We start from the raw sequence: 19692 nt of genomic DNA, 5'->3' as shown, positions 1-19692 counted from the left end.
CTGATGGGCACTAAAGTGAATAATATTCTGTACCTTAGCCCTGGGGGGGAGTGTAAGGGGCAGATACAGTCACTGTGTTACATACAGAGAAGTTATTGGGCTGATGGGCACTAAAGTGAATAATATTCTGTACCTTAGCCCTGGGGGGGGGGGGTGTAAGGGGCAGATACACTCACTGTGTTACATACAGAGAAGTTATTGGGCTGATGGGCACTAAAGTGAATAATATTCTGTACCTTAGCCCTGGGGGGGAGTGTAAGGGGCAGATACACTCACTGTGTTACATACAGAGAAGTTATTGGGCTGATGGGCACTAAAGTGAATAATATTCTGTACCTTAGCCCTGGGGGGGGGGGAGTGTAAGGGGCAGATACAGTCACTGTGTTACATACAGAGAAGTTATTGGGCTGATGGGCACTAAAGTGAGTAATATTCTGTACCTTAGCCCGGGGGGGGGGGGGGGGTGTAAGGGGCAGATACAGTCACTGTGTTACATACAGAGAAGTTATTGGGCTGATGGGCACTAAAGTGAGTAATATTCTGTACCTTAGCCCGGGGGGGGGGGGGGTGTAAGGGGCAGATACAGTCACTGTGTTACATACAGAGAAGTTATTGGGCTGATGGGCACTAAAGTGAGTAATATTCTGTACCTTAGCCCTGGGGGGGGGGGGGGGAGTGTAAGGGGCAGATACACTCACTGTGTTACATACAGAGAAGTTATTGGGCTGATGGGCACTAAAGTGAGTAATATTCTGTACCTTAGCCCTGGGGGGGGGGGTGTAAGGGGCAGATACACTCACTGTGTTACATACAGAGAAGTTATTGGGCTGATGGGCACTAAAGTGAATAATATTCTGTACCTTAGCCCTGGGGGGGGGGGGGGGGGTGTAAGGGGCAGATACAGTCACTGTGTTACATACAGAGAAGTTATTGGGCTGATGGGCACTAAAGTGAGTAATATTCTGTACCTTAGCCCTGGGGGGGGTGTAAGGGGCAGATACAGTCACTGTGTTACATACAGAGAAGTTATTGGGCTGATGGGCACTAAAGTGAATAATATTCTGTACCTTAGCCCTGGGGGGGGGGGGGGGGGTGTAAGGGGCAGATACAGTCACTGTGTTACATACAGAGAAGTTATTGGGCTGATGGGCACTAAAGTGAATAATATTCTGTACCTTAGCCCTGGGGGGGGAGTGTAAGGGGCAGATACAGTCACTGTGTTACATACAGAGAAGTTATTGGGCTGATGGGCACTAAAGTGAATAATATTCTGTACCTTAGCCCTGGGGGGGGGGGGTGTAAGGGGCAGATACACTCACTGTGTTACATACAGAGAAGTTATTGGGCTGATGGGCACTAAAGTGAGTAATATTCTGTACCTTAGCCCTGGAGGGGGAGTGTAAGGGGCAGATACACTCACTGTGTTACATACAGAGAAGCCTTTACAATGGGGCAGTTTTTTCCCAGAGGGGCTGTTTGTAACAGCAAAGTGACTAAAGCTTTTGTCTCAGCTTCTGCCTCTGTTTCCAACCTTTGTAACTTATATTTGTTACACAGCTCAGTATTTGGGATCATTACAAGGGGGAAAGTCAGCCAATAAGGATTCAGCTAAAGTCTCTCCCCAAGCTCAAAGTGCCAGACAGGGCTGTGATTGGTTGGCCTGTATGCATGTAGGGAACAGGCAGAGACTAGAGCAAGCAGGCAGGGGAAAGAAGAATATTGGGAGTCGCTCCCTAAGCTCAGTGACATCAGCCAAGAGCAGACTGAGCATGTGCAGTAGTTGGGCAAAAGATGGAGAGCTACTGGGGGCATCTTCAGGGGCATGGGGCTTTATTTCTATAGAGCTTTGGGGGCTTTGGGCTGGTACAGGGGCTCAGAACTCACAGCTAAACATTTCTACCCATAGTCTTTTTTAGGCTTTAGTTGTCCTTTAAGGGGGATGGAAACCCAATCATAATCATAATGTGCCCCCAAGTTTTATTATAGAAGTTGCAGAAAAGCATAATTATAGATGCAAGGAAATTAACCAATGAGAATTCTACTGACCAAAAACATCATTATAAATGCAAAACAACTGACCAATGAGAATGCTGATTCCCAGCACTGTGTCAGGCCCCTTGCTGGTACCTTACATATAGAGATAATGGTGCCATTTTCCCGTCATTATATGGCACAGGAATCAGACATGGGGATAAAGGGACAGACTTGTTCAGTGCTGGGAAACTGTGCTTATTGCCAATGCGGCCCTGGCATCTCCGCTCACTGTGGGCACCAGGGTCAGATCGCTTACAAAATAGTTCATTATTTCTTCTTCTTCTGGACAGAGTCACGGGTTCTAGATCCTGGAGCCGCATGGCATTATGGTTTATATAAAATAGAGAGCCATTAAACTGCCCCTTATTAAACGGAACCCCAACATAGCGCCCCCCAGCTTTATATGAAGCCTTATTCCTTGTACTACACCCTGCCCCTTATGGAACCAATACGAGACCCCAGCAACTCTACTCTACATTTATTTCTTCTTTAGGGTGTACCCTGACCCCCAGGCCAAAAGGCACTAAAGGGAAAGGGTCATTGGGCTCACCTTCACCTGAAGGGTAGGGAGACCCCCCTTTATCCCCGACCCCCAGGCCAAAAGGCACTAAAGGGAAAGGGCCATTGGGCTCACCTTCACCTGAAGGCTAGGGAGACCCCCCTTTATCCCCGACCCCAAGGCCAAAGGGCACTAAAGGGAAAGGGTCATTGGGCTCACCTTCACCTGAAGGCTAGGGAGACCCCCCTTTATCCCCAACCCCAAGGCCAAAGGGCACTAAAGGGAAAGGGTCATTGGGCCCACCTTCACCTGAAGGCTAGGGAGACCCCCCTTTATCCCCAACCCCAAGGCCAAAGGGCACTAAAGGGAAAGGGTCATTGGGCTCACCTTCACCTGAAGGCTAGGGAGACCCCCCTTTATCCCCAACCCCAAGGCCAAAGGGCACTAAAGGGAAAGGGTCATTGGGCTCACCTTCACCTAAAGATTAGGGAGACCCCCCTTTATCCCCAACCCCAAGGCCAAAGGGCACTAAAGGGAAAGGGTCATTGGGCTCACCTTCACCTGAAGGCTAGGGAGACCCCCCTTTATCCCCAACCCCAAGGCCAAAGGGCACTAAAGGGAAAGGGTCATTGGGCTCACCTTCACCTGAAGGCTAGGGAGACCCCCCTTTATCCCCAACCCCAAGGCCAAAGGGCACTAAAGGGAAAGGGTCATTGGGCTCACCTTCACCTAAAGATTAGGGAGACCCCCCTTTATCCCCGACCCCCAGGCCAAAAGGCACTAAAGGGAAAGGGTCATTGGGCTCACCTTCACCTAAAGATTAGGGAGACCCCCCTTTATCCCCAACCCCAAGGCCAAAAGGCACTAAAGGGAAAGGGTCATTGGGCTCACCTTCACCTAAAGATTAGGGAGACCCCCCTTTATCCCCAACCCCAAGGCCAAAAGGCACTAAAGGGAAAGGGTCATTGGGCTCACCTTCACCTAAAGATTAGGGAGACCCCCCTTTATCCCCAACCCCAAGGCCAAGGCCAAAAGGCACTAAAGGGAAAGGGTCATTGGGCTCACCTTCACCTGAAGGGTAGGGAGACCCCCCTTTATCCCCAACCCCCAGGCCAAAAGGCACTAAAGGGGTTATTGGAAACCCTCATGCAATGGCTAGTGTGAGCCCCTTTACTCCTAACCCCCAGGCCAAAAGGCACTAAGGGGAAAGGGTCATTGGGCTCACCTTCACCTGAAGGGTAGGGAGACCCCCCTTTATCCCCAACCCCCAGGCCAAAAGGCACTAAAGGGGTTATTGGAAACCCTCATGCAATGGCTAGTGTGAGCCCCTTTACTCCTAACCCCCAGGCCAAAAGGCACTAAGGGGAAAGGGTCATTGGGCTCACCTTCACCTGAAGGCTACAGGGAGACCCCCTTTATCCCCAACCACCAGACCATGAGAGACCAGGGTCATTGGGCTCACCTTTGCCCAAAGGCTACACTTGCTCATACAGTTATAAAACATCCCTTAGTACAGCGCCCCCGGCATGTAGATTTGTGACAGTGCACTCACCATGGGAAAAGCCAAACTGTGCCAGAAGGTGTATAGGCAAAGCCACATGGTACGTACAGGGAAACCATTGCCCAGACACTATATACCTTCCCAGGCACGCTGATTTGCATATGCAAAGTGACTGATTTCAGGGGGCTGGCCCATTCGCACAGCTCTGTCAGGGGGAGTACGGCCATATTGAAGTTTCCTGAAAGGGGTTGTAGACCCAGCCATGATGCCGCCCCATAGATGCAAGGAAACTCACCCATGAGAATTCTATTGAATTAAAAAACAAAAAAAATTTAAAATTAATGCAAGAGAAGTGACCAATGAGAATGCTGATTCCCTGTGTCAGGCCCCTTGCTGGTACCTTACATATAGAGATAATGATGCCATTTTCCCCTTCATTTTCATACACAGCCTGTTTATAATAGTGAGACACAAACTCTGAACTGAGTTATAGTCACTTTGCATATGCAAATTGTGTTCTGCCTATACACCTACTGGCACAGTTTGGCCTCTCCCCGTGTGTAATGCACACACACCCCCATGCAACTGCTTCATAGACTAGACCATAGTACTTGTGGGTTATATTTTTGGATCAGATTATCTTGGGTCATTGGGTCATTGGGTCATTGGGTCATTGGGTCATTGGGTCATTGGGTCATTGGGTCATTGGGTCATTGGGTCATTGGGTCATTGGGTCATTGGGTCATTGGGTGTCTGCAGATGTTGTTTCTCAGCCTTGTAGTATGGGCAGTTTGTGCTGCTATTGGGGGGCTTCCTCAGCTGGGAGGGGAAACGGGGAGTGTTTATCTGGTGAAACAGATCTGCAGGAGAACACTATTCCGGCCTTTGTGTGAGTGAAGAACTTTGTATTATTGCTGAGGAGCCTTCGGTTGAAGAGAAGAATTTAGTTTATATTGTGAATGTCATCTTCTGCCATGTACAGAAAGCAGAGATCTTGGCTACACAACTACCTCAGAAGAGGAGTATTTCATGTTGGTGTAGGGCCTCTGTTGAGCTTTTAAAGATTCTTTTGGGAAATCAGGTAGAAGAACGGCTCAAAGTCTAAAAGCTCTTTCCACGTTTCATGCAATTCGAGGTGATGTTGGTCGTAAAATCTTCTCCTTTGGCCAATTTGAAAAAAGTTGAATTAGCCCTTGGCAAGTTCTATGAGAAGCTGCTGTGTGCCGGAAATGAGCTTGGAGTTTGCACCTCTAAGTTCAAGTTTAAAGCTAAGTTTAATAACGGGGTGTTTCTGCCTGCTGGGTTCCATTTGGGTGGAGTGACTTTGGATTGGTTCCATCCTGGAATGTTGTGGTTATGGTCATGTTGCTGATGGCTGGAAGGTCTGTCAGAACTGTGGGAATTCATCTCATGATTTGAATGTTTGCAACCAAAAACGTGCAATTTATGTTTCCAGCTGGGCCATTGTGCGCTAGTTGCCCGCAGAGGAGGGGTAAGTGGGTCAGGAGGAGGCAAGTGGAGTTGAGTCTCTCGGCAATCTCAGCCAGTCTCCTACATTGGATTTGTCATCAGGAGTTCCTTCAGTAAGTGCTCCTTCTAGAAGTGACGATGTTCCAGCCAAGAGAAGAAGGTGAGAGAAAGAGGGGCACTTTGGGGAGGGTCACTCTGGAGAGTGGAGTGAGTGGATCTGGGGAGTCTGGGGGTGTTGGGCCGCTGACTAGAGGGGGGAAACTGTACAGGTTTGGGAGGAGAAGGCTGATCATGAGATTTGGGCTTTTCTTACCACGAGGTCTGAAGGCGAATGAAATTGATGTTGCCGATAGGGGCACTGAGGAACGGGGGGGCTGCCAGAGATACGGGGAGCTCTTCACTTTATTCCGTCTGAAATTATTTCTTTTGTTTATTTGAAAAATATGGTTTGTAATGAAGCCGTGGGGCAAGTTTTATCCTGTCACTATAAACGTTTAGTTGTGAGTTCTGAGCCCCTGTACCAGCCCAAAGCCCCCAAAGCTCTATAGAAATAAAGCCCCATGCCCCTGAAGATGCCCCCAGTAGCTCTCCATCTTTTGCCCAACTACTGCACATGCTCAGTCTGCTCTTGGCTGATGTCACTGAGCTTAGGGAGCAACTCCCAATATTCTTCTTTCCCCTGCCTGCTTGCTCTAGTCTCTGCCTGTTCCCTACATGCATACAGGCCAACCAATCACAGTCCTGTCTGGCACTTTGAGCTTGGGGAGAGACTTTAGCTGAATCCTTATTGGGTGACTTTCCCCCTTGTAATGACCCCAAATACTGAGCTGTGTAACAAATATAAGTTACAAAGGTTGGAAACAGAGGCAGAAGCTGAGACAAAAGCTTTAGTCACTTTGCTGTTACAAACAGCCCCTCTGGGAAAAAACTGCCCCAGTGTAAAGGCTTCTCTGTATGTAACACATACAGAGAAGCCTGAGGCATCTACCAACAAACAACCTGGCAGGTAGGTCACTTTATTACTGGAACCCTAATGCTCCGTGCGTTGGACCTGGGGGAGATCATTACCGGGGCATTATACAGCGAGATCGGCGGGTAGTGCTATCCCCAAAACATTATGTAACGGCATTACCAGGGCATTATACAGGGAAAGCGGCGGGTAGTGCTATCCCCAAAACATTATGTAACGGCATTACCGGGGCATTATACAGGTAGAGTGGCGGGTAGTGCTATCCCCAAAACATTATGTAACGGCATTACCGGGGCATTATACAGGGAGAGTGGCGGGTAGTGCTATCCCCAAAACATTATGTAACGGCATTACCGGGGCATTATACAGGGCGAGCGGCGGGTAGTGCTATCACCAAAACATTATGTAACGGCATTACCGGGGCATTATACAGCGAGATCGGCGGGTAGTGCTATCTCCAAAACATTATGTAACGGCATTACCAGGGCATTATACAGGGAAAGCGGCGGGTAGTGCTATCCCCAAAACATTATGTAACGGCATTACCGGGGCATTATACAGGGAGAGTGGCGGGTAGTGCTATCCCCAAAACATTATGTAACGGCATTACCAGGGCATTATACAGGGAGAGTGGCGGGTAGTGCTATCCCCAAAACATTATGTAACGGCATTACCGGGGCATTATACAGGGAGAGTGGCGGGTAGTGCTATCCCCAAAACATTATGTAACGGCATTACCGGGGCATTATACAGGGAGAGTGGCGGGTAGTGCTATCCCCAAAACATTATGTAACGGCATTACCGGGGCATTATACAGGGCGAGCGGCGGGTAGTGCTATCTCCAAAACATTATGTAACGGCATTACCGGGGCATTATACAGCGAGATCAGCGGGTAGTGCTATCCCCAAAACATTATGTAACGGCATTACCAGGGCATTATACAGGGAAAGCGGTGGGTAGTGCTATCCCCAAAACATTATGTAACGGCATTACCGGGGCATTATACAGGGAGAGTGGCGGGTAGTGCTATCCCCAAAACATTATATAACGGCATTACCGGGGCATTATACAGGGAGAGCGGCGGGTAGTGCTATCCCCAAAACATTATGGAACGGCATTACCGGGGCATTATACAGGGAGAGCGGCGGTAGTGCTATCCCCAAAACATTATGGAACGGCATTACCGGGGCATTATACAGGGAGGGCTGTGGGTAGTGCTATACCCAAAACATTATGTAACGGCATTACCGGGGCATTATACAGTGAGAGCGGCGGGTAGTGCTATCCCCAAAACATTATGTAACGGCATTACCGGGGCATTATACAGGGAGAGCGGCGGGTAGTGCTATCCCCAAAACATTACATAACAGCATTACCGGGGCATTATACAGGGAGAGCGGCGGGTAGTGCTATCCCCATAACATTATGGAACGGCATTACCAGGGCATTATACAGGGAGAGCGGCGGGTAGTGCTATCCCCAAAACATTATGGAACGGCATTACCGGGGCATTATACAGGGAGGGCTGCGGGTAGTGCTATACCCAAAACATTATGTAACGGCATTACCGGGGCATTATACAGGGAGAGCAGCGGGTAGTGCTATCCCCAAAACATTATGTAACAGCATTACCGGGGCATTATACAGGGAGGGCTGTGGGTAGTGCTATCCCCAAAACATTATGTAACGGCATTGCCAGGGCATTATACAGGGCGAGCGGCGGGTAGTGGAATTAGGGAACTGGAGGAAAAGAACCCCCCCCCCCCAATAGACTTGGCCAACAAAGACCAAGAGCGGAACTGGAAGATGAGTTTTGGGGCAGGGCTCTATATTCACCTACTGTGATTGGCCGGTACCTACCCTCTGGGGAAGGATCTTATCCGCCATCTTCCTTCTCTTGGCGCTGAGTAATGAGAGAGGGAACAGTGTTAGCAATGTCCCAATATACCCACAACCACTGCACTCACACTGAGGGCCCCCTCATACTCACACTCAGAGACTCACACTCACAATGAGGGCCCCCTCATACTCACACTCAGAGACTCACACTCACACTGAGGGCCCCCTCATACTCACACTTAGAGACTCACACTCACACTGAGGGCCCCCTCATACTCACACTCAGAGACTCACACTCACACTGAGGCCCCCACATACTCACACTCAGAGACTCACACTGAGGGCCCCCTCATACCCGCACTCAGAGACTCACACTCACACTGAGGGCCCCCTCATACCCGCACTCAGAGACTCACACTTACACCGAGGGCCCCCTCATACTCACACTCAGAGACTCACACTCACACTGAGGGCCCCCTCATACTCACACTCAGAGACTCACACTGAGGGCCCCCTCATACTCACACTCAGAGACTCACACTCACACTGAGGGCCCCCTCATACTCACACTCAGAGACTCACACTCACACTGAGGGCCCCCTCATACTCACACTTAGAGACTCACACTCACACTGAGGGCCCCCTCATACTCACACTCAAAGACTCACACTCACACTGAGGGCCCCCACATACTAACACTCAGAGACTCACACTGAGGGCCCCCTCATACCCGCACTCAGAGACTCACACTCACACTGAGGGCCCCCTCATACCCGCACTCAGAGACTCACACTTACACCGAGGGCCCTCTCATACTCACACTCAGAGACTCACACTCACACTGAGGGCCCCCTCATACTCACACTCAGAGACTCACACTGAGGGCCCCATCATACTCACACTCAGAGACTCACACTCACACTGAGGGCCCCCTCATACTCACACTCAGAGACTCACACTGAGGGCCCCCTCATACTCACACTCAGAGATTCACACTCACACTGAGGGCCCCCACATACTCACACACTCACACTGAGGGCCCCCTCATACTCACACACACACTCACACCGAGGGCCCCCACATACTGACAAAGAGCCTCACACTCACCCGAGGGACCAGTTCAGTTGAGCAGTGCTGTGCAGAAGGGTTTACTTCCCCTTTAACCCACAGAGACATACCAATCATACATCGAGACTCACTCCATTGCTGACTAGCCCTTTTATTGATACTTCTTACCTGCGACTCCGCCCCTGTGTGGGAGTGGCTTGTTGCTGGACTTGAGGTGGAGCTGAACGCTTCCTTGTTGGCTCCAGCACTGCTGGGGGTATTCCAGGCCGCACTGAGGGACTCCCACCAAACGGGGGCCCTGGGGGGCCCATAGGGGCTCCCTGATGAGGCATGCGTGCCCCAGATGGCATCCCAGGACGCTGGCAGGAAAGAGAGACCAATGCATTTAGTGGGTACGGGATTGGCACCTCTCATTGCCACCATTGCATGTAGGGAAATTGCTTTGTAAGGGAAAGTAAAGCCTAGAAACATCCTCAGAACAACACTGCCCCCCAGTGGTTACACAAGTAACATCCCCAGCTCAATGGGAGGAGAGCTCCGCTGGGACAATGTTGATTCGCAGAGAAGCGCTTTCCTGTTTGATCTGCTAGAAGTCCCAGTCAGCAAGAGCCGGAGGAAAGCGTTCCCATTCATTGGATACAGACTAGGGTGGAGCCTAATGGAACCTTGAAGAAAGTCACTTCATGTACTGCTCCATGTTAGTGAAGGTTATATTATAAATAGTGAGTAAAGTGCCCCCTATTGTAAAATATAAGGATATTATAAGTCACTGAGGAGTTCCAGGCCATATATATTATATACAGGGCATGGAACTCCGAGGTGACTTCTAATATCCTTATATTTTAAAACAGGGGGTACTTTATTTATTATAATATACAAGTGTCAGTTAGTTATGTGACAGAAATGACATCACTAAGCTCCGATCATAACTGATGACATCACTAAGCACCGTTTATAAGGATATAATTTGCAGTTTGGTCCCATAGGGAAATGACCCAACTGAATATTATATATGTATACATACACAGCTGGTACCAGTCCAAAGCTCCTCCCCCAATAAGCTGCCAATACAGTTTTCTTGAGTAAGATTTATTGCCCTTCCCTGTTACCTGCCAGAATCTCCTAGTCCCACCCACTACTTGAGTGACAGACTCCCTGCCCCTCCCCTTCCAAACTACCATCAGTGTCCTAGTCCGACCCACTACTTGAGTTACAGACTCCCTGCCCCTCCCCTCCAAACTGCCATCAGTGTCCTAGTCCCACCCACTACTTGAGTTACAGACTCCCTGCCCCTCCCCCTCCAAACTGCCATCAGTGTCCTAGTCCCACCCACTACTTGAGTTACAGACTCCCTGCCCCTACCCCTCCAAACTGCCATCAGTGTCCTAGTCCCACCCACTACTTGAGTTACAGACTCCCTGCCCCTCCCCCTCCAAACTGCCATCAGTGTCCTAGTCCCACCCACTACTTGAGTTACAGACTCCCTGCCCCTCCCCCTCCAAACTGCCATCAGTGTCCTAGTCCCACCCACTACTTGAGTGACAGACTCCCTGCCCCTCCCCCTCCAAACTGCCATCAGTGTCCTAGTCCCACCCACTACTTGAGTGACAGACTCCCTGCCCCTCCCCCTCCAAACTGCCATCAGTGTCCTAGTTGCACCCACTACTTGAGTGACAGACTCCCTGCCCCTCCCCCTCCTAACTGCCATCAGTGTCCTAGTCCCACCCACTGCTTGAGTTACAGACTCCCTGCCCCTCCCCCTCCAAACTGCCATCAGTGTTCTAGTCCCACCCACTACTTGAGTTACAGACTCCCTGCCCCTCCCCCTCCAAACTGCCATCAGTGTCCTAGTCCCACCCACTACTTGAGTGAAAGACTCCCTGCCCCTCCCCCTCCAAACTGCCATCAGTGTCCTAGTCCCACCCACTACTTGAGTTACAGACTCCCTGCCCCTCCCCCTCCAAACTACCATCAGTGTCCTAGTCCCACCCACTACTTGAGTGACAGATTCCCTGCCCCTCCCCCTCCAAACTGCCATCAGTGTCCTAGTCCCACCCACTGCTTGAGTGACAGACTCCCTGCCCCTCCCCCTCCAAACTGCCATCAGTGTCCTAGTCCCAACCAACTACTTGAGTTACAGACTCCCTGCCCCTCCCCCTCCAAAGTGCCATCAGTGTCCTAGTCCCACCCACTGCTTGAGTGACAGACTCCCTGCCCCTCCCCCTCCAAACTGCAATCAGTGTCCTAGTCCCAACCAACTACTTGAGTGACAGACTCCCTGCCCCTCCCACTCCTAACTGCCATCAGTGTCCTAGTCCCACCCACTACTTGAGTGACAGACTCCCTGCCCCTCCCCCTCCTAACTGCCATCAGTGTCCTAGTTCCACCCACTGCTTGAGTGACAGACTCCCTGCCCCTCCCCCTCCTAACTGCCATCAGTGTCCTAGTTCCACCCACTGCTTGAGTGACAGACTCCCTGCCCCTCCCCCTCCTAACTGCCATCAGTGTCCTAGTTCCACCCACTGCTTGAGTGACAGACTCCCTGCCCCTCCCCCTCCTAACTGCCATCAGTGTCCTAGTTCCACCCACTGCTTGAGTGACAGACTCCCTGCCCCTCCCCCTCCTAACTGCCATCAGTGTCCTAGTCCCACCCACTGCTTGAGTGACAGACTCCCTGCCCCTCCCCCTCCAAACTACCATCAGTGTCCTAGTCCCACCCACTGCTTGAGTGACAGACTCATAGAGACACATAATTAACCTCATTATACTTCCAGCCAGAGAAACAATTATGAATATTAACCCACTGAAATCTGACACTGGGGCATTTGGCATTTATAGGGGAGAATCCACCAACATGTGAGTTACAGAATATACTCAACCCAACTACCCCGATGGTCTGACTACAGGATATACCCAGGGGCAGTGTGGGTATCTATAGGTTACAGACGGGGGCAGTGTGGGTATCTATAGGTTACAGGCAGGGGCAGTGTGGGTATCTATAGGTTACAGGCAGGGGCAGTGTGGGTATCTATAGGTTACAGGCAGGGGCAGTGTGGGTATCTATGGGTTACAGGCAGGGGCAGTGTGGGTATCTATAGGTTACAGACAGGGGCAGTGTGGGTATCTATAGGTTACAGACAGGGGCAGTGGGGGTATCTATAGGTTACAGGCAGGGGCAGTGTGGGTATCTATAGGTTACAGGCAGGGGCAGTGTGGGTATCTATAGGTTACAGACAGGGGCAGTGTGGGTATCTATAGGTTACAGACAGGGGCAGTGGGGGTATCTATAGGTTACAGGCAGGGGCAGTGTGGGTATCTATAGGTTACAGGCAGGGGCAGTGTGGGTATCTATAGGTTACAGGCAGGGGCAGTGTGGGTATCTATAGGTTACAGGCAGGGGCAGTGTGGGTATCTATAGGTTACAGACAGGGGCAGTGGGGGTATCTATAGGTTACAGGCAGGGGCAGTGTGGGTATCTATAGGTTACAGGCAGGGGCAGTGTGGGTATCTATAGGTTACAGGCAGGGGCAGTGTGGGTATCTATGGGTTACAGGCAGGGGCAGTGTGGGTATCTATAGGTTACAGACAGGGGCAGTGTGGGTATCTATAGGTTACAGACAGGGGCAGTGTGGGTATCTATAGGTTACAGGCAGGGGCAGTGTGGGTATCTATGGGTTACAGGCAGGGGCAGTGTGGGTATCTATGGGTTACAGACAGGGGCAGTGTGGGTATCTATAGGTTACAGGCAGGGGCAGTGTGGGTATCTATAGGTTACAGACAGGGGCAGTGTGGGTATCTATAGGTTACAGGCAGGGGCAGTGTGGGTATCTATGGGTTACAGACAGGGGCAGTGTGGGTATCTATGGGTTACAGACAGGGGCAGTGTGGGTATCTATAGGTTACAGGCAGGGGCAGTGTGGGTATCTATAGGTTACAGACAGGGGCAGTGTGGGTATCTATAGGTTACAGACAGGGGCAGTGTGGGTATCTATAGGTTACAGGCAGGGGCAGTATGGGTATCTATGGGTTACAGGCAGGGGCAGTGTGGGTATCTATGGGTTACAGGCAGGGGCAGTATGGGTATCTATGGGTTACAGGCAGGGGCAGTGTGGGTATCTATGGGTTACAGGCAGGGGCAGTGTGGGTATCTATGGGTTACAGGGGGGACAGTGTGGGTATCTATAGGTTACAGACAGGGGCAGTGTGGGTATCTATAGGTTACAGACAGGGGCAGTGTGGGTATCTATAGGTTACAGACAGGGGCAGTGTGGGTATCTATAGGTTACAGGCAGGGGCAGTATGGGTATCTATGGGTTACAGGCAGGGGCAGTGTGGGTATCTATAGGTTACAGACAGGGGCAGTGTGGGTATCTATAGGTTACAGGCAGGGGCAGTATGGGTATCTATGGGTTACAGGCAGGGGCAGTGTGGGTATCTATGGGTTACAGGGGGGACAGTGTGGGTATCTATAGGTTACAGACAGGGGCAGTGTGGGTATCTATAGGTTACAGGCAGGGGCAGTATGGGTATGTATAGGTTACAGACAGGGGCAGTGTGGGTATCTATAGGTTACAGGCAGGGGCAGTGTGGGTATCTATGGGTTACAGGGGGGACAGTGTGGGTATCTATAGGTTACAGACAGGGGCAGTGTGGGTATCTATAGGTTACAGGCAGGGGCAGTGTGGGTATCTATAGGTTACAGACAGGGGCAGTGTGGGTATCTATAGGTTACAGGCAGGGGCAGTGTGGGTATCTATGGGTTACAGGGGGGACAGTGTGGGTATCTATAGGTTACAGACAGGGGCAGTGGGGGTATCTATGGGTTACAGACAGGGGCAGTGTGGGTATCTATGGGTTACAGGCGGGGGCAGTGTGGGTATCTATAAGTTACAGACAGGGGCAGTGTGGGTATCTATAGGTTACAGACAGGGGCAGTGTGGGTATCTATAGGTTATAGACAGGGGCAGTGTGGGTATCTATAGGTTACAGACAGGGGCAGTGTGGGTATCTATAGGTTACAGACAGGGGCAGTGTGGGTATCTATAGGTTACAGACAGGGGCAGTATGGGTATGTATAGGTTACAGACAGGGGCAGTGTGGGTATATATAGGTTACAGGCGGGGGCAGTGTGGGTATATATAGGTTACAGGCAGGGGCAGTGTGGGTATCTATAGGTTACAGACAGGGGCAGTGTGGGTATCTATAGGTTACAGACAGGGGCAGTGTGGGTATCTATAGGTTACAGACAGGGGCAGTGTGGGTATCTATAGGTTACAGACAGGGGCAGTGTGGGTATCTATAGGTTACAGACAGGGGCAGTGTGGGTATCTATAGGTTACAGACAGGGGCAGTATGGGTATCTATGGGTTACAGACAGGGGCAGTGTGGGTATCTATAGGTTACAGACAGGGGCAGTGTGGGTATCTATAGGTTAAAGGCAGGGGCAGTGTGGGTATCTATAGGTTACAGACAGGGGCAGTATGGGTATCTATAGGTTAAAGGCAGGGGCAGTGTGGGTATCTATAGGTTACAGGCAGGGGCAGTATGGGTATCTATAGGTTAAAGGCAGGGGCAGTGTGGGTATCTATAGGTTACAGACAGGGGCAGTATGGGTATCTATAGGTTAAAGGCAGGGGCAGTGTGGGTATCTATAGGTTACAGGCAGGGGCAGTATGGGTATCTATAGGTTATAGGCAGGGGCAGTGTGGGTATCTATAGGTTACAGACAGGGGCAGTGTGGGTATCTATAGGTTACAGGCAGGGGCAGTATTGGTATCTATAGGTTATAGGCAGGGGCAGTGTGGGTATCTATAGGTTACAGGCAGGGGCAGTGTGGGTATCTATAGGTTACAGGCAGGGGCAGTATGGGTATCTATAGGTTACAGGCAGGGGCAGTATGGGTATCTATAGGTTACAGGCAGGGGCAGTGTGGGTATCTATAGGTTACAGGCAGGGGCAGTATGGGTATCTATAGGTTATAGGCAGGGGCAGTGTGGGTATCTATAGGTTACAGACAGGGGCAGTGTGGGTATCTATAGGCTACAGGCAGGGGCAGTATTGGTATCTATAGGTTATAGGCAGGGGCAGTATTGGTATCTATAGGTTACAGGCAGGGACAGTGTGGGTATCTATAGGTTACAGGCAGGGGCAGTATGGGTATCTATAGGTTACAGACAGGGGCAGTGTGGGTATCTATAGGCTACAGGCAGGGGCAGTATTGGTATCTATAGGTTATAGGCAGGGGCAGTGTGGGTATCTATAGGTTACAGACAGGGGCAGTATTGGTATCTATAGGCTACAGGCAGGGGCAGTGTGGGTATCTATAGGTTACAGGCAGGGGCAGTATTGGTATCTATAGGCTACAGGCAGGGGCAGTGTGGGTATCTATAGGTTACAGACAGGGGCAGTGTGGGTATCTATAGGTTACAGACAGGGGCAGTATGAGTATCTATAGGTTACAGGCAGGGGCAGAACCAGTTTCTATATGGGGAAGGGACTATATAGGTAATTATATCTCACATTTAGTATATGAATACTTTGGATCATTTTATATGTAGAGATTTAATTTTTTAATATCTAAAATATTTTTACTTCCCCTCCTCTTTACCCTCCCAATAAAGTGCCCCTCCCACTTTTAATTGCCCCTCACTCACCACTCCATGTACCAGGAACTCAAACAATTTGCTCTTAGTTGCCCTGCGAGCTCCTCCTGCCGAGTCATCAGCTGCCATGTGTCCCCCCTCTGAGCACTCAGGTACTAGGTGCCGCCCTGTAAGAAGCGACTGTGAGTATCCTCTCCTGGTAAGTGCCGGTCCCAACTGTCAGATTGCCCCCACTATCCACTGTGTGTAGCCTCTCCTGGTAAGTGCCGGTCCCAACTGTCAGATTGCCCCCACTATCCACTGTGTGTAGCCTCTCCTGGTAAGTGCCGGTCCCAACTGTCAGATTGCCCCCACTATCCACTGTGTGTAGCCTCTCCTGGTAAGTGCCGGTCCCAACTGTCACTTTGCCCCCACTATCCACTGTGTGTATCCTCTCCTGGTAAGTGCCGGTCCCAACTGTCAGATTGCCCCCACTATCCACTGTGTGTATCCTCTCCTGGTAAGTGCCGGTCCCAACTGTCAGATTGCCCCCACTATCCACTGTATGTAGCCTCTCCTGGTAAGTGCCGGTCCCAACTGTCAGATTGCCCCCACTATCCACTGTATGTAGCCTCTCCTGGTAAGTGCCGGTCCCAACTGTCAGATTGCCCCCACTATCCACTGTGTGTATCCTCTCCTGGTAAGTGCCGGTCCCAACTGTCAGATTGCCCCCACTATCCACTGTGTGTATCCTCTCCTGGTAAGTGCCGGTCCCAACTGTCAGATTGCCCCCGCTATCCACTGTATGTAGCCTCTCCTGGTAAGTGCTGGTCCCAACTGTCAGATTGCCCCCACTATCCACTGTATGTAGCCTCTCCTGGTAAGTGCCGGTCCCAACTGTCAGATTGCCCCCACTATCCACTGTATGTAGCCTCTCCTGGTAAGTGCCGGTCCCAACTGTCAGATTGACCCCAGTATCCACTGTGTGTAGCCTCTCCTGGTAAGTGCCGGTCCCAACTGTCAGATTGACCCCAGTATCCACTGTGTGTAGCCTCTCCTGGTAAGTGCCGGTCCCTACTGTCAGATTGCCCCCACTATCCACTGTGTGTAGCCTCTCCTGGTAAGTGCCGGTCCCAACTGTCAGATTGCCCCCGCTATCCACTGTGTGTAGCCTCTCCTGGTAAGTGCCGGTCCCAACTGTGAGATTGCCCCCACTATCCACTGTATGTAGCCTCTCCTGGTAAGTGCCGGTCCCAACTGTCAGATTGCCCCCACTATCCACTGTATGTAGCCTCTCCTGGTAAGTGCCGGTCCCAACTGTCAGATTGACCCCAGTATCCACTGTGTGTAGCCTCTCCTGGTAAGTGCCGGTCCCTACTGTCAGATTGACCCCAGTATCCACTGTGTGTAGCCTCTCCTCGTAAGTGCAGGTCCCAACTGTCAGATTGCCCCCACTATCCACTGTGTGTAGCCTCTCCTGGTAAGTGCCGGTCCCTACTGTCACTTTGCCCCCACTATCCACTGTGTGTATCCTCTCCTGGTAAGTGCCGGTCCCAACTGTCAGATTGCCCCCACTATCCACTGTATGTAGCCTCTCCTGGTAAGTGCCGGTCCCAACTGTCAGATTGCCCCCACTATCCACTGTATGTAGCCTCTCCTGGTAAGTGCCGGTCCCAACTGTCAGATTGACCCCGCTATCCACTGTGTGTAGCCTCTCCTCGTAAGTGCAGGTCCCAACTGTCAGATTGCCCCCACTATCCACTGTGTGTAGCCTCTCCTGGTAAGTGCCGGTCCCTACTGTCAGATTGCCCCCGCTATCCACTGTGTGTATCCTCTCCTGGTAAGTGCCGGTCCCAACTGTCAGATTGCCCCCACTATCCACTGTGTGTAGCCTCTCCTGGTAAGTGCCGGTCCCTACTGTCAGATTGACCCCAGTATCCACTGTGTGTAGCCTCTCCTGGTAAGTGCCGGTCCCAACTGTCAGATTGACCCCAGTATCCACTGTGTGTAGCCTCTCCTGGTAAGTGCCGGTCCCAACTGTCAGATTGCCCCCACTATCCACTGTATGTAGCCTCTCCTGGTAAGTGCCGGTCCCAACTGTCAGATTGCCCCCACTATCCACTGTATGTAGCCTCTCCTGGTAAGTGCCGGTCCCAACTGTCAGATTGACCCCAGTATCCACTGTGTGTAGCCTCTCCTGGTAAGTGCCGGTCCCTACTGTCAGATTGACCCCGCTATCCACTGTGTGTAGCCTCTCCTGGTAAGTGCCGGTCCCTACTGTCAGATTGACCCCAGTATCCACTGTGTGTAGCCTCTCCTGGTAAGTGCCGGTCCCAACTGTCAGATTGCCCCCACTATCCACTGTATGTAGCCTCTCCTGGTAAGTGCCGGTCCCAACTGTCAGATTGACCCCAGTATCCACTGTGTGTAGCCTCTCCTGGTAAGTGCCGGTCCCTACTGTCAGATTGACCCCAGTATCCACTGTATGTAGCCTCTCCTGGTAAGTGCCGGTCCCAACTGTCAGATTGCCCCCACTATCCACTGTATGTAGCCTCTCCTGGTAAGTGCCGGTCCCAACTGTCAGATTGACCCCAGTATCCACCTTGTGTAGCCTCTCCTGGTAAGTGCCGGTCCCTACTGTCAGATTGACCCCAGTATCCACTGTATGTAGCCTCTCCTGGTAAGTGCCGGTCCCAACTGTCAGATTGACCCCAGTACCCACTGTGTGTAGCCTCTCCTGGTAAGTGCCGGTCCCAACTGTCACTTTGCCCCCACTATCCACTGTGTGTATCCTCTCCTGGTAAGTGCCAGTCCCTACTGTCAGATTGCCCCCACTATCCACTGTGTGTAGCCTCTCCTGGTAAGTGCCGGTCCCTACTGTCAGATTGACCCCAGTATCCACTGTGTGTAGCCTCTCCTGGTAAGTGCCGGTCCCAACTGTCAGATTGACCCCAGTATCCACTGTGTGTAGCCTCTCCTGGTAAGTGCCGGTCCCTACTGTCAGATTGACCCCAGTATCCACTGTGTGTAGCCTCTCCTGGTAAGTGCCGGTCCCTACTGTCAGATTGACCCCACTATCCACTGTATGTAGCCTCTCCTGGTAAGTGCCGGTCCCAACTGTCAGATTGACCCCAGTATCCACTGTGTGTAGCCTCTCCTGGTAAGTGCCGGTCCCAACTGTCACTTTGCCCCCACTATCCACTGTGTGTATCCTCTCCTGGTAAGTGCCGGTCCCAACTGTCAGATTGCCCCCACTATCCACTGTATGTAGCCTCTCCTGGTAAGTGCCGGTCCCAACTGTCAGATTGCCCCCACTATCCACTGTATGTAGCCTCTCCTGGTAAGTGCCGGTCCCAACTGTCAGATTGACCCCAGTATCCACTGTGTGTAGCCTCTCCTCGTAAGTGCAGGTCCGAACTGTCAGATTGCCCCCAGTATCCACTGTATGTAGCCTCTCCTGGTAAGTGCCGGTCCCAACTGTCAGATTGCCCCCACTATCCACTGTGTGTATCCTCTCCTGGTAAGTGCCGGTCCCTACTGTCAGATTGCCCCCACTATCCACTGTGTGTAGCCTCTCCTGGTAAGTGCCGGTCCCTACTGTCAGATTGCCCCCACTATCCACTGTGTGTATCCTCTCCTGGTAAGTGCGGTCCCAACTGTCAGATTGCCCCCACTATCCACTGTATGTAGCCTCTCCTGGTAAGTGCCGGTCCCAACTGTCATATTGCC

The 19692-nt window shown here is 51.4% G+C and overlaps 1 protein-coding gene across 1 annotated transcript in view; it reads right to left on the bottom strand.

The window, feature by feature from the left end:
• smarcd3 (SWI/SNF related, matrix associated, actin dependent regulator of chromatin, subfamily d, member 3) overlaps window positions 1-19692 on the bottom strand; it is a 76783-nt gene that overhangs the window by 41851 nt on the left and 15240 nt on the right. Inside the window, exons 2-4 of the mRNA XM_031903937.1 lie at window positions 16036-16151; window positions 9551-9741; window positions 8336-8378 (exon numbers count right to left, since the gene is read on the bottom strand). Of these exons, the coding sequence (XP_031759797.1) occupies window positions 8336-8378; window positions 9551-9741; window positions 16036-16151 (350 nt within the window). The remainder of the gene's footprint in view (window positions 1-8335; window positions 8379-9550; window positions 9742-16035; window positions 16152-19692) is intronic.

The sequence above is a fragment of the Xenopus tropicalis genome, chromosome 6 (genome assembly GCF_000004195.4).
Source record: "Xenopus tropicalis strain Nigerian chromosome 6, UCB_Xtro_10.0, whole genome shotgun sequence".
Taxonomy (NCBI): Eukaryota; Metazoa; Chordata; class Amphibia; order Anura; family Pipidae; genus Xenopus; species Xenopus tropicalis.
The sequence above is the reverse complement of the archived record's forward strand: the minus strand, read 5'-3'. Positions and strand labels throughout refer to the sequence as shown.